At 40.9% G+C, this 13,347-nt stretch overlaps 1 protein-coding gene across 5 annotated transcripts in view; it reads left to right on the forward strand.

The window, feature by feature from the left end:
- Positions 1 to 13,347, forward strand: part of LPAR1 (lysophosphatidic acid receptor 1) — a 199,324-nt gene that overhangs the window by 146,060 nt on the left and 39,917 nt on the right. For all 5 annotated transcript variants that reach the window (XM_070430917.1, XM_070430915.1, XM_070430916.1 and 2 more), the window contains exon 3: positions 1,865 to 2,612. In XM_070430917.1, the coding sequence (XP_070287018.1) occupies positions 1,865 to 2,612 (748 nt within the window). The remainder of the gene's footprint in view (positions 1 to 1,864; positions 2,613 to 13,347) is intronic.

The following is a 13,347-nucleotide window of genomic DNA, read 5'->3' on the forward strand; positions in this document are numbered from 1 at the left end:
AAAAAATGAGATGAGTTACCCAGAGTAATGGCAAGATTTGGGTGGAATGGAACACTATAAGCCAAATGCCCAGATCTCAAGGGAATGAGATTCTGTGGAAGGTACGTAAGACACCAATATGTGTAGGACAAGATCTTCACTACTCCCCTGGACTATGATCTCCAAGAAACAGACAAGTTAACACATTGCGGACCAGTAGTTTTATTGCTAGCTTTACCCAGTGGCCAGATAAGTTTGTATTGAACGAGAACAAAAAACATTTTACATAAATGTTAAAGGCACGCTTTAAAATTAATGCAAATACCCATTGCATTTTGAAGTTATTTATTACATGTTCTTACAAGCTAATATCTTTTGAAGGGTATGATACTTTGTAAAACACTGTGTGATATGCAGTGAGCATTCTCATGATCCATCTGTAATGTGTTAAGCTATAAATAATTATACAACATGGTATGTGTAATGATAGAAGCATGATCTAAAAGCTTTTCAAGTCTAGATGAGGAAAGAGACTCTTGATGTATGGACGAATTAAAATACTAACCATTTAATAAACGTTTATACTGTTTGGGAACTTTCAGGGTTTGTAAACATTTATGCACAGCCTGTGGATATTGAATAGAATATTTGGTCTAAAATAAGTCTGCACACCTGAAACTCACTTAGTATTAGAATGTCAACTACACCCAAAAGTAAAAAAAAAAAAAAAAATTTAAAAAATAGAGGTTAAAAAATAGAGATCACATTTGCTAAGTAATTAATTAAGCGCAATACCAACTAAAAGGAAAAAGGTAGATGTGAACTGTCTTCAAGAAATATTTTCCCCCTGCTGGTATGGCTCAGTTGGCTGAGTGTCATCCAATGCACTGAAAGGTCCCCGAGGCCTAGGGATCCTACCTGTGCACGAATTTCATGCACTGGGCCTCTAGTTCTATTATAAACTTCCTCAGTCCTTTTTGGATTCAAGTAAGGTATACATAATAAGCAAATATATTCTAGTTGATGATGTTAAAAAATAAGAAAACACATTATACATTATTTATCACTCCACATTTTAGAAGACGTTCTTTATCTAATCTAAGTATACCTTGCTGTTTGTAAAGCAGCATCAAAAGGTCAGCTGCTCTTTGGACGTTGCGTTAGGTGACATATTTCTTATGTCTTCCAAAAAGAAAAAGGTCTTCAAACATCATAGATTGCTTAACGATTGCTATTCTGGGGACAAGGAGTCGTGGGGGTAGACAGTGCTGCCCACAGGAATGTTGAACAGCAAATGCTGGCTTTGGGCAAAGAAGCCTTGATCCATAGTGACCTCTTTGAAATGTTGGGACTGCTGGTCCTTGTGGGGACCTGTATTAAAAATGTCTGTCACAGACAGGACTTTCTATGTGAGAACAGAAATGCTGAATAATAGGGCAATGATACCCTATCTATAAACCAACTATGTTTACAGATGCCCTAAATAACAGGCCCAAGTCGATTTTACTACGATAAATATTCCAGTCGTAATGCTCTGCAGAATTCTCATCTTTCTCATGTATTTTAAGTAAGATTTCTGGGCCGTGTGGCTTTTCTAGTAAACATCAATGATGTGCAACCACCGAGCACAGACCTTGTCATTTATTTAACTCCAACTGTCTTTAATCTTGAAACTCTTGAGGATAGTAATACAGTGAGAAACCTTGAGGTTTCAACATAATCATAGTACATTTTGCAGAAGCAGATTTTCAAATTCTTTGCTTTTTTTTTTTTTTTTTTTGGTGACATTTACCATCGAAATCTTGTGCTATCTGTATGTCTTTTTATTTGGACCCTGTGGTTTCTTTTTTTCTTTGGTTTTCATCTTTCTTCCTCTCTCTCTCAGTTCACAGCCATGAATGAACCACAGTGCTTCTACAACGAGTCCATCGCCTTCTTCTATAACAGGAGTGGGAAGTATCTCGCCACAGAATGGAACACAGTCAGCAAGCTGGTGATGGGACTTGGGATCACCGTCTGTATCTTCATCATGTTGGCCAACCTACTGGTCATGGTGGCCATCTACGTCAACCGCCGCTTCCATTTCCCTATTTATTACTTAATGGCTAATCTGGCCGCTGCAGACTTCTTTGCTGGGTTGGCCTACTTCTACCTAATGTTCAACACGGGACCCAATACCCGGAGACTGACGGTCAGCACGTGGCTCCTCCGTCAGGGCCTCATTGACACCAGCCTGACGGCCTCGGTGGCCAATTTGCTGGCCATTGCGATCGAGAGGCACATTACCGTTTTCCGCATGCAGCTCCACACGCGGATGAGCAACCGGAGGGTGGTGGTGGTGATTGTGGTCATCTGGACCATGGCCATTGTGATGGGTGCTATTCCCAGTGTGGGCTGGAATTGCATCTGTGATATTGAACATTGTTCCAACATGGCACCCCTCTACAGTGACTCCTACTTAGTCTTCTGGGCCATTTTCAACTTGGTGACCTTTGTCGTCATGGTGGTCCTCTACGCTCATATTTTTGGCTACGTTCGCCAGAGGACTATGAGAATGTCTCGGCACAGTTCTGGACCCCGGCGGAATCGCGATACCATGATGAGTCTTCTGAAGACTGTGGTCATTGTGCTCGGTAAGCATTGTCTTGACTGTCACTTACTCTACGGATTCTCGATGTCTCGCTATAAACTACGTTAGTTTAGGATAGTGGTAAACGATGTTATGAATATTCGCCAGTAGGTATGTAGGACTTATAAGGGGGTGAAGTACTTTTTATCAAATCTCTGTGGTGAAGTCAGCATACCAGTCGTTCTACAATGACAGAATTAACTTTAGGGAAATGCACGCCTCAGTGGCTTAGTGTAAATGATGATGTGAAAGATGTCATTGATGAGTTTGGCTATCAAGTGTTGAAAATTCTAGCTTTGCAGGTTTTCCTGTAGCCCAGTTGTGGAATTTTTGCCTTGTGGTCTCTATGAAAGTGTTTTCAGATAGAAAGTGTTTATTATGTAATATGAATATGCTTCCGTAGTTAGCTGTGTTTATTAATCTGTTTATAAATAAGTTATATTTCACATTCTGTAATTGTCACTACACACATGTAGGTAGTATATCAAGGTTTTGTATAGATTTACTGCATAAAATGGATTTGAATTAATAGCATTCTTCATCTCTATGAAAAATTAGTGTTTTCCCCATTAATTTTCTATTTGTAGTAGTAGAAGTTAATTTATATTTTAAGGTGAGGAGCAAGTTTTTATTCTTCTATGTATACGCAAATAACTTTTGCCTTTAAATAACTATTGTTTTTCCTGGATGAAGAATTCATGGTGATGACCAGGAGGAATATTTTTATTTCTTCATTTAAGTACTCAGGGAATTAAAGAACATCTAAGTTCCAGGTCCTCTTCTGACCCCTGGAGATTTACCCACAGAAAGGATACACACAGAACGTTTCTCTTGGAGCTCAGAGTGCGTCATTTAAAAGTTCACCCAGTGAGAATTCGTTTAACTAATTACCCTATTGGATCACATTTTCTCCATAGACTATATTCAGAATAGTGTTTGATCACGTTTTTAAAAATATCTTTTAGCATTTCAGTTTTCCCCATGGAAATTCAGTGGAAAGTTCCTCTAATGCTCTTTGGGCCAATTTCTAAAGCCTTGTTGAATGAATGTGACCTGGGATTGCGAGGCTCCTCTGAAACTCCAGGACTTACATTCATTTAGTCCTTGGGAAGAGCTAGAGCCCTCATCATCACAGAGTAAACTAGCATTCTGGTTGAGGCCTTGGTCCCATTTATTTTGATTAGGGCAAATGCATTGTGGAGGTCATAGCTGAGTTTGCTGATTGAGACCCTCATGTGGACCTTAAGGATAAGGATGAGACCTGGGAGTTGCTGACACAACTAAACTCCTATCTGTAACTAACTGGACACAGATAATATTCCCACTGGGGACTCCAGCCCCTCAGATATGAGATTATCTTATTCCTTCCAACAAAGCTTAGTAGAAGTACAAAAATGGTTTCCCTATATGTTAATTGTCACCAAAAACCTTGAGAACTTGAGCATACCTGTGCCACGAGGACATTTTTTCCAGGATAGATGAAACACATCTTATGGGGGCCACTTTTCCTCAAGTGCTGCTACTCACAGTTCATAGAGCCTCTAGCAGAAAAGGACTATTGAACTTGGAGTATGAACCTGCCAAGTTCTTGTTATGATTTTGAGCTTTGTGTAATGCCTAACAAATTCAGGTATGCAGTATGCTTCAAGACTCATGTACATTAACTTTTGTGTCTCATGGGTTGCTTTGTAGGTTAAATGAGAATGATTTGGAGGGTTTATGAGGCAATAGTTTCAGTGTCTATCTGCCCCACATGCCCCTTCCACCCCGGCACACCAACCCCAAACTTAAACATAACAAAAGTAATGTTGCCCTCTGAAGTTTAAGCTTGTAGACTCTACAGATATCAAATACAGGTGACAACCTCTGGGGAAATAGCATTATTTCAGTAGGTATGTAATAGAAGAAGTTTTATGTGTATGTGACTGTAACATAGGATAGAGAAATTAAATAAATGAACTGTAGCCTTTTTGAGGAAAGCAGTAAGAACGGGAGAATGAGTGGGGCGGGTGGTTAGCAAGCTTAGGATAGGGAATTCACATCCTATGCAGATACTTGTCAAGGTGACGCCTGAAACCATTCACACAATGTACTCTGCTGCCTGAATTCTGCGTAGTCACGACTGCACGGAAGAGAAGGGATGGTCTTGTAGGAACAAGAATTCTAGTCTACTTGAAGCTCTTTTTATTGTAAATTAGTTTATTGACAATGGGGTTTTTGGTGCACATTTTATTTTTAATATCCATCTCCCCTGCCAGTTTGTCAGCTTTGTGATAATAGGCAGGGATTGCAAAGATGTGTTGCCCATTTTCTCCACGTTATCTTCCAATCAAAACGCAACAGCTTGCAAAGCGACTGGCCACGTGGATGCTCAGCAAATAATATGTTTATCTTACTTTCCTTTATTTGGGGGATGATTATAGTTGGATTAATTGTGTAGAGAACCTTCAGTTTCTGATTCATTATGTTAAAGTGACCTCTGGGTTGTTCAGTCCTCATGATCAGGAAGAGGATTTGTTGGTCAACAAGTCAAATTCCTGGGAGTCAGCATAAAATATAGGCGCCTTTGAGATTTATGGTGGCAATACCTGTATCAGTTTCTAAGCATAAGGTTGTATGTAAGCAACTTTTGAGTGAGCACTGGATTTTAATACTTGTATGTGTCAAACTCTTATTTATTTATTTATTTATTTATTTATTTTATAACCTCATTGCAGAGAGGAAGGGAGAGGGAGAGAGAGATAGAAACATCAATGATGAGAGAGAATCATTGATGGGCTGCCTCCTGCACGCCCCACACATGTGCCCTGACCAGGAATCAAACTGTGACCTCCAGGTTCAGAAGTCGACGCTCAACCACTGAGCCATGCCGGCTGGGCTGTCAAGCTCTTATGTAGCATTAATCCTTTGCCCAGTACTGGTCTACCATAGAAATTAGTATTTGTCATAGCAGCCCTGTGGAGTGTAGGTACCATTATGTACTTGTTATCTTCCTCTTTGAGAGGTGAAAACTTAGGGACAGAGATGTTAGGTAACTTGCACAAGGTCACACCGCTAGGTAAGTACAGGAGCTGGAGTTCCCGTCAGGCCCTCTCTGTTCCAGAGCCCATGCTAGCCTGTATCTCCATAATAAGAACAATCATCCGCACTGTGCTGTGTTCTGTTATGAAGTTTGAACAGCGCCGTGCTATTAAATTGAAACATTGTGGCCCCATTTGTTTCTGTTGATACTGCCTAGCTGCCTGGGCTTTGTTGCCTGGGTGGAAGAAAGCTTGAAGGAGCATTCCTTTCTGCCTTTTGTTTCCAATGATGACGCTCAGGTGACGCTCAGGACTCGCGTTTTTATCAGCCCTGCCCCACTGTTTGCAGTCGCGGCACCATAACCGTCTGCTGATGATTGAGTGAGTGTTTTGTTACAGGTATAGTTCACTCGAGGGTTTATTATCCCAGCATGAGGTCATGTAATCCTTCCCCGGGCTCGAAGTCTCCCTACTTGACATTTTACCAAGAATTCCTTCTGAGTTTGTTACACAGTTGAATCAGAGTGGCAGGCAAGTTCTTCCTTATTTGACCACAGTCTGTCTTGACTTGTAGGTCCCAGCCTTTCCTGCTCTATTCCTTGTGACGACACTTCTATTGGGGGTAATTAGAAGAGGAAACCCAGGATTTAGAAAGAGACAGTCATGGTGACAGTGTGCAGGGGTTTGCCTCTGAGCCCTGGGACAGAGTGAGGGACATAAAGCAACATAAATCCAGGTGGGGCTTATGATTCTGTGGGGCTTATTACACTCTTTTTCTAGTTTGATCTGTTCTGGCTGGAAATGATCGCCACCGGAGCTAAATTATCCCTTATTACCTACATTCTCTGGGCCCTACTCTTCATGCACTTGTTTATACCATTGCACCAAGGACAGTTGTCTTTCTCCCGTGTCAGACCGAAGGAACTGAGTTCAGATAGGGTGCGTGACTTATCCAAGACCACTTTTCTCAGTAGCAGAACTGGAATTCAGCTGCAGGATTGTTGTAGGCCGTGACCTTCCATCACAGGAACATACCATACAAGGGACTTACTGGTCGTGGTACTAGTGATGGGGCCAGATGAGTTCAAGTCCATTGTTTTCTTGTTCACTCTGATGAAAGATACCTTGGCCAGTATCCTGCTAGCAAATCCTTCGGTACTTGTCTATTTCATTCATCAGACGTGTTGTTGAGTGCTGATTGAATGCTAAGGGATGAAAAGGTGAGTGATACACCCCATTCTTTACAGAGCTTATCGTGTAGGAGAGGAGACTAGGAGAGTGGCAGGACAGTCGGGCCCAGGTGGCAGTAGAGGTCTGGGTAGAGAATCCCGAGTAGAGGGAAGAGAGGACCTCCCACAGGAGGCAGTACTCAGCTTAGTCTTCCTGATTGTGGAGGAGCTTGCCATCGTGTGGGTGGGGATGGAGGAGAAGCTAAGCAGGAGCAGGAGCAAAGGTCCTTACCTTTGAGGAACTGAAAGTAGTCAGGTGTGATCAGCAAAGAGTAGGTACGTCCCACTGTGTTTTGACTGGAGAGAGAGCAACGTCTTCATAACACAATAAAGGGTTTGTGCTCAGAGATGCTGAAGGATTGATTCCCCCAAGATAAATGGCAGCAATTCCTTATAGGATTAACCATGTAATTTATCATCCAAACCGAGACACGTTTATTTAAGGAAAACAGGCGTTAAGTGGTTAGGGCATGGGAAAACAGGCATACACCAAGAATGGTCTGGTCAACCCAGAGTGTGTCACCCTCCCTGCAGGTTCTGCTTTCCTCTTGTTAGTTTATTAATATCCTTTCTAGGTTTTCTTTTGTCATTTTAAATGCAGAGTTCAACACTGGACTTGTTCCATTGTGTAAAGCTGGTAAAGAAGAACTTCCATTTTTAAAAAAATATATATTTTATTGATTTTTTACAGAGAGGAAGGGAGAGGGATAGAGAGGTTGAAACATCGATCAGCTGCCTCCTGCACACCCCCTACTGGGGATGTGCCCGCAACCAAGGTGCATGCCCTCGACCAGAATCGAACCTGGGACCCTTCAGTCTGCAGGCCAATGCTCTATCCACTGATCCAAACTGGTTAGGGAAGAACTTCCTTTTTTTTTTTTTTTAAAAAAAAGCAAGGTTCTTTCTAGATTTTGAATTTTGGAGCTGAAAGGGCACTTAAAAGCACACCATGTAACTCATTTATCTTACAAATAAAGAGACTGAAGTTTCCAAGTTGGTTGAGAAATTTAGGACTGAGTTTTTAATTGGTGGCCCAAGCCGAGACCCAGGTTTGCTTTCTTCCCGGGGGCGCTATTCTTACTGCCTATGCATCCACCTTGTTCAGTCCGATCACACTTCCTTCTTTGAGCATGAACATGTATCGACGGGGGTAGCCGGGATTAGGTGTAAACACTGGCTGTTGCGGTACCTGGCTCCCGCAGAAAAGGTCCCCCTGACTTTGGCCTCATTATAACCAATTGGTAATCTCTGTAATGGATCTTTGACAAAAGTCATCAGAAACTGAATTACTTGCACATTGTGTAGTTTTCACATACACTGAGTGGCCAGATTATTACGACCACCCCATCAGTATTTCATTGACACTTCCAAAAATACTGAATATTGAAAACTTCCTAAGCAAATAATCTCAAGGTTTTATTATTATTATTATTTGCATAACTAATTCACTTCATTGTACTGATGGGGTGGTCGTAATAATCTGGACGGTCATAATAATCTGGCCACTCAGTGTATATTAGTATCCTGTTAGCTTTCTTCATAGCAGTGTTGTATTTGTTTCCCACTTATCTTTTTTTTTATTGTTTGTTTTACCCAGTGTGTGTGTGTGTGTGTGTGTGTGTGTGTGTGTGTGTGTTCGTTCTCATTCATTTTCACTGAAGCAGAATGCCTCTGGGATCTACTCCTGACTCTTCCATTAAATGGGTGATTTAGGGCAATTACATTCTCGATGCATTAATTTCTCTGTACCTTCATCTGTAGGATGAAATTGGCCAGTTTGCTTTTTAAGATTATTTTGAGTTTTCTGTATTACTCCATAAATAAAATGTCAAGGGCCCAGCTACTGTGGATCAGCCATGTAGAATTTTCTAGTGGACAACATCCATGGAATTGGAATAAAAGCAAGGGACTGACGTTTCTCCACATCCGCTTCTTTAATAATTAGCATTAGCCGTATATCCCCTACTCAAGGTAGTGGCACACATTTACAGAGGATAGTCTCAAAGAAATGAATTTCTTGCTTTACTCTGCAGCAGGGAGCCACGTGCCAGGAAGGGAGGGCTTCCCAGTTGGTCCTGTTGCTGGGGGAAGGGAGTGGGTACAAGACTCTCTTATTCCCTGGCCACAGGTGACCAGCGGCACATCCTGTTGATCTGAAGAGGAACCCAAGCTACCCCGAGTCCCCTCAGGTCCCTGTGGATTCTCACTGAAGGCCTCTTTGAGGAAGAGCCCGAGAGAATATTCATGAGAGCTTCGATTGTTTGGCCAGCGCTGGCTTGGCACCGTGGGTGTGGTCAGGAGAGACACCCCGTGGAAGCCCCATAGTGCTGCCCAGACCCCAAATCTTGGGCCCGTCAAGAGAGAAAACAAGTTTCAAATACCAGCTCTTTATACCCTTTTGTTGCTCCACTTTATTCAAATATTTTCACTCAAAAGGAACTTTAAAACATAAACACAAATAAAAAATACCACATTAACCTAAAAGAGTTCCTTTTGAGGTGTGGACAGAGCTGCCAGCACATGAAGCTCTTCCTTATTTTAGGTCTGATGAGAACGATTCAGACCTTGTCTAGCTGAGACTGTGCTGCACAGTCATTTGATCTTATCATTCAAGGTCCCGAGGGATGCAAAGATTCCTTGAATGAGTTGTGGTGACCACTGGTAATCACTGTTGCTTAGGACTTGAGAGCTTAGATTTGGAATAGAATAGGTCAGGGCTTGGGATTGGAATTTTGACTCCTCACTTGTTAGTTTCATAACCGTGAGGCAATGACTTTATCTCTCTGCTGAGTCTCAGTTTCAGAATTAATAAAATAAGGATGGTAAAACCTTTCTCATCAAGTGATTGGGAGCATCAGATGAGCTGATTCATGTAAACCACACGGGAGGGATCTGGCTAATAAAATACACTTACTAAATGGTAGCAAGTATGATCACTCCTTTTACTTTCCTCCCCTTCTTTCTTTCTTTTTCTGACACACCCACATTCCCTCCCCCACTCATTTCTTTCTTTCTCTTTCTGATGTGCCCACACGCACCCACCTGCCCACATACATAAATAGTGAATTTGGTGGTTGAGATGGTGCTTCATTTCTGTGACATGGTATAAAGTGTGTTTTAGCAGCTGTTGTCTCTAATAACAGGCTGTAAATTTTATTCTGAGTGACCTTTGCTTTTCCAAAGATACATCAGTACTGCAGAGTTGCTGGCATCTTATTTGTGGAGCCTCAGCCCTGTGTATGAAAATTTCTAGCAGCACCACAAGGAATCGCTTTTTGGCCTGGTAACTCCCTGGACATGATTAAGTGGTGTTGACCATTAAAATGCAACAGGCCACTTTGTCGGTATCTGTTAGAAAGGGTCATCACTCCTTCACATGGACATGCAAGGCTTAGGACACAGCTAGCAGCCCAGTCATTATCTAGGGCAGTGGTTCTCAACCTTCCTAATGCCGTGACCCTTTAATACAGTTCCTCATGTTGTGGTGACCCCCAACCATAAAATTATTTTCATTGCTACTTCATAACTGTAATTGTGCTACTGTTATGAATCATAATGTAAATATCTGATATGCAGGATGTATTTTCATTGTTACAAATTGAACATAAGTAAAGCATAGTGATTAATCACAAAAACAATATGTAATTATATATGTGTTTTCCGATGGTCTTAGGCCACCCCTGTGAAAGGGTCATTGAAACCCCAAAGGGGTTGCGACCCACAGGTTGAGAACTGCTGATCTAGGGCATCATTCTGTTTCCTTTTGATCCTCAGTGAAGGGCCATTTCTGTTATAAATGGAAGAAATGGCAAATAGATGGGTCATGAGTCCTTATTGCTGTTGTTCAGCTGGTCCCAACTTACAGTGTGACCACTAGTGATTCCTTTATTCTGGGCTTCATCACTGTTCACCTAGGAGGAAAAGGATATTTAACTCCTACTTTCTCACTGCTACTTCGTGAATCTCTTTGGAGTATTGTTATGGACGCTGCATGGTCACCGGCCTTTATCTTACTTCCCAGCACTGATAACAAGGCCCCGTCCTTGGCATACTCCAGATGTTTTTTGAATGAATAAATGACATGTACCTTTTATTCTGGGTGGAGTTTTACAAGTTCCCTACTAACAATAGAAATATACTTGTGTAGCCTGATATTCAATGTGATTTAATAATGAGTCTCATTCAAATAAGTATTTGTTAAAAGGTAGTCATAAGACAGTTCCACATCTTGCCCGTCGAGGGCATTTTTAAGGCTAAGTTCCAGTGTGAGCCTGTTAATAATAGTTATTTTGTCAACAAACAGGGATTGGATATCTACTAAACCCTCTGTTAAGGAGTAGGGATGCAAAGATCAGTGAACACATGGACCTTGTTCTGAAGGAGTTCTCATTTTAGTAGATCGTGATAGATCATTTAAATACATACATACATACATATATACATACATACATACAGTATGGTAAAACATGCAAGGTGTCATGGGAGTGCTGCCTTCTGTTTTGGCAATGCCAGCAAGGCCTTCATTCTGAAGGTGTTGTCTTAAATGATGTGTAGGAGTTTGCCATGTAAACCCAGGGCAATAAATGATTTCTATTAGATACCCTTTGCACTCTGAATTGCATTCAGTATTCAATTACTTCCTTATATTGCAATTAACATGTCACTTAGATATGATAGTAGTTCTCTTGGGCTTGCAATATCTCTTGTAGATTGCTGGGAGTGGGAGGGGAGGTTTGTATAATTTTAAGGTAATATTGTGCTTATAATATTTTTGCCTGCATTTTACACTGGTATAATACATTCATTTTTTTGAATTGACCATAGTTAGCAGATTCCCATAATCAAGCTGGTTATAAAGTAAATGAATTTGAACGGTTACCGACCTATAATGAAAGCGATGAATTTCTACATGGGCAAATGAACTCCCATGGAAAGTAAGAAAAGTTCTATAGAGACATTGTATATCATGGAGATGTCGTTGCCAGGAAATGTTGACCTCCTACACTTACTATAAGCACACACACACACACACACACACACACACACACACATTGCCAAATTTAGCAAATAAAAATAATTACATGGGACATAAATATACTAACAAAACTATCCATTTATTATCATAAAATCACATTTAACTGGGCATCATATATTTTATCTGGCAACCCCAGCACACATGACATTTAATGTCAATGAAGCATTTTAGATGATAATCAACTCTCTAAGTAGATTTGTCTTATAGGTTTTCATAATATCCTGGGGATCGATTTAAGTACATAAGGAGTTTCACCTATTTAATGTTTCTGATTTTTCATTTCGAGTTGCCTGGAGAAAAATAAGGGGAAAGTTCTAGTTTATAGAACCTTATATTTGTTTCTCAGAAATTATGTGTGTGTATGAATAGGGAATGTTGTATACCTCTGGTTCAAAACGGAATTATCTCCTTATACATGTTCTTTGTTGTGCTCTTTGAAAACATTTTAATAAAATCTGTTTTTCCATATAAACAAGGATTTTTCCTTGTGTTTCTGCCTGTGACTTTTTTTTTTTTTTTTTTGAGGTCTAACTACAGCCTGTGCCTCTGAGAAGCTACTTTCTATTCATGTGTTTTAGTGAAGATGATAGTGTCTAGACTGAATGTGGTCATGGCTTTACTTAAACACTGGCAGGACTCCTCCACCAATAGAGGGGTTGTTGTAATGATCCAAAGCAAATAGGACATTCTAGGAGGGTGACACAGCAGTAACAGGGTCTTTTTGAAGAAGTGGGATTTAATCTGGCATCGGGAGACTGGAAATTCATGGCTTCACCTATTTATCCTGCCCTGGTTGACTTTTGTTGACACAAAGAACGCTGCATTTTAAGTAGGGTTTTCCATGAGTTCATTCTAAACAGGTATTTCTGCACTTGAAAAAGCTCCCCTTCATGTGGCAGGTCTGAGTTCATTTGCTCGCGTTATTTTCCTTTCTTTGGGGGAAAGAGAAGATAGTCCGTAGGAGCCCAGGCTTCCAGGACCTGCACAGGAGACTGATGAACTGGAAAGCTGACAAGCTTTTGCCGTAGCCAGCGAGTGATTCGCCATGTTCTGCTGGAGGCTTTGCTTTACTAACCTCACTGAGCACGTGGTGTCCGGGAATGCTTCTTGGTATATTGCTCCAGCCCAAAGGGAAAAGCTGAGCTATAAATCGAGGAGCTGGAATTGGGTTTCAGGAGCGGTTGTATTTGGACAGCCTACAGAGCACATATATAATGATCAAATAAACAGCAGTTGTAGAGATTAGAGCACTAGCTCTATTTAATTTGGCAAATTCTAATGTCCTGGGGAGGGAGGGAGATGTTTTTGTTAAAAAAAACACGATTTCTAAGGCATGTATTCCAGCATACTTACAAACTACCAATGTAAGGACAACTTATTTAGAATGGAAGACAATGCTATAGAAACCAAATTTGGATAGTAAGTTTAACTGTAGTATAAATTATTACATTGCTA

The sequence above is a fragment of the Myotis yumanensis genome, unplaced genomic scaffold, assembly GCF_028538775.1.
Source record: "Myotis yumanensis isolate MYYU_CA2020_CCGP unplaced genomic scaffold, mMyoYum1.0.hap1 SCAF_12, whole genome shotgun sequence".
Classification (NCBI taxonomy): domain Eukaryota; kingdom Metazoa; phylum Chordata; class Mammalia; order Chiroptera; family Vespertilionidae; genus Myotis; species Myotis yumanensis.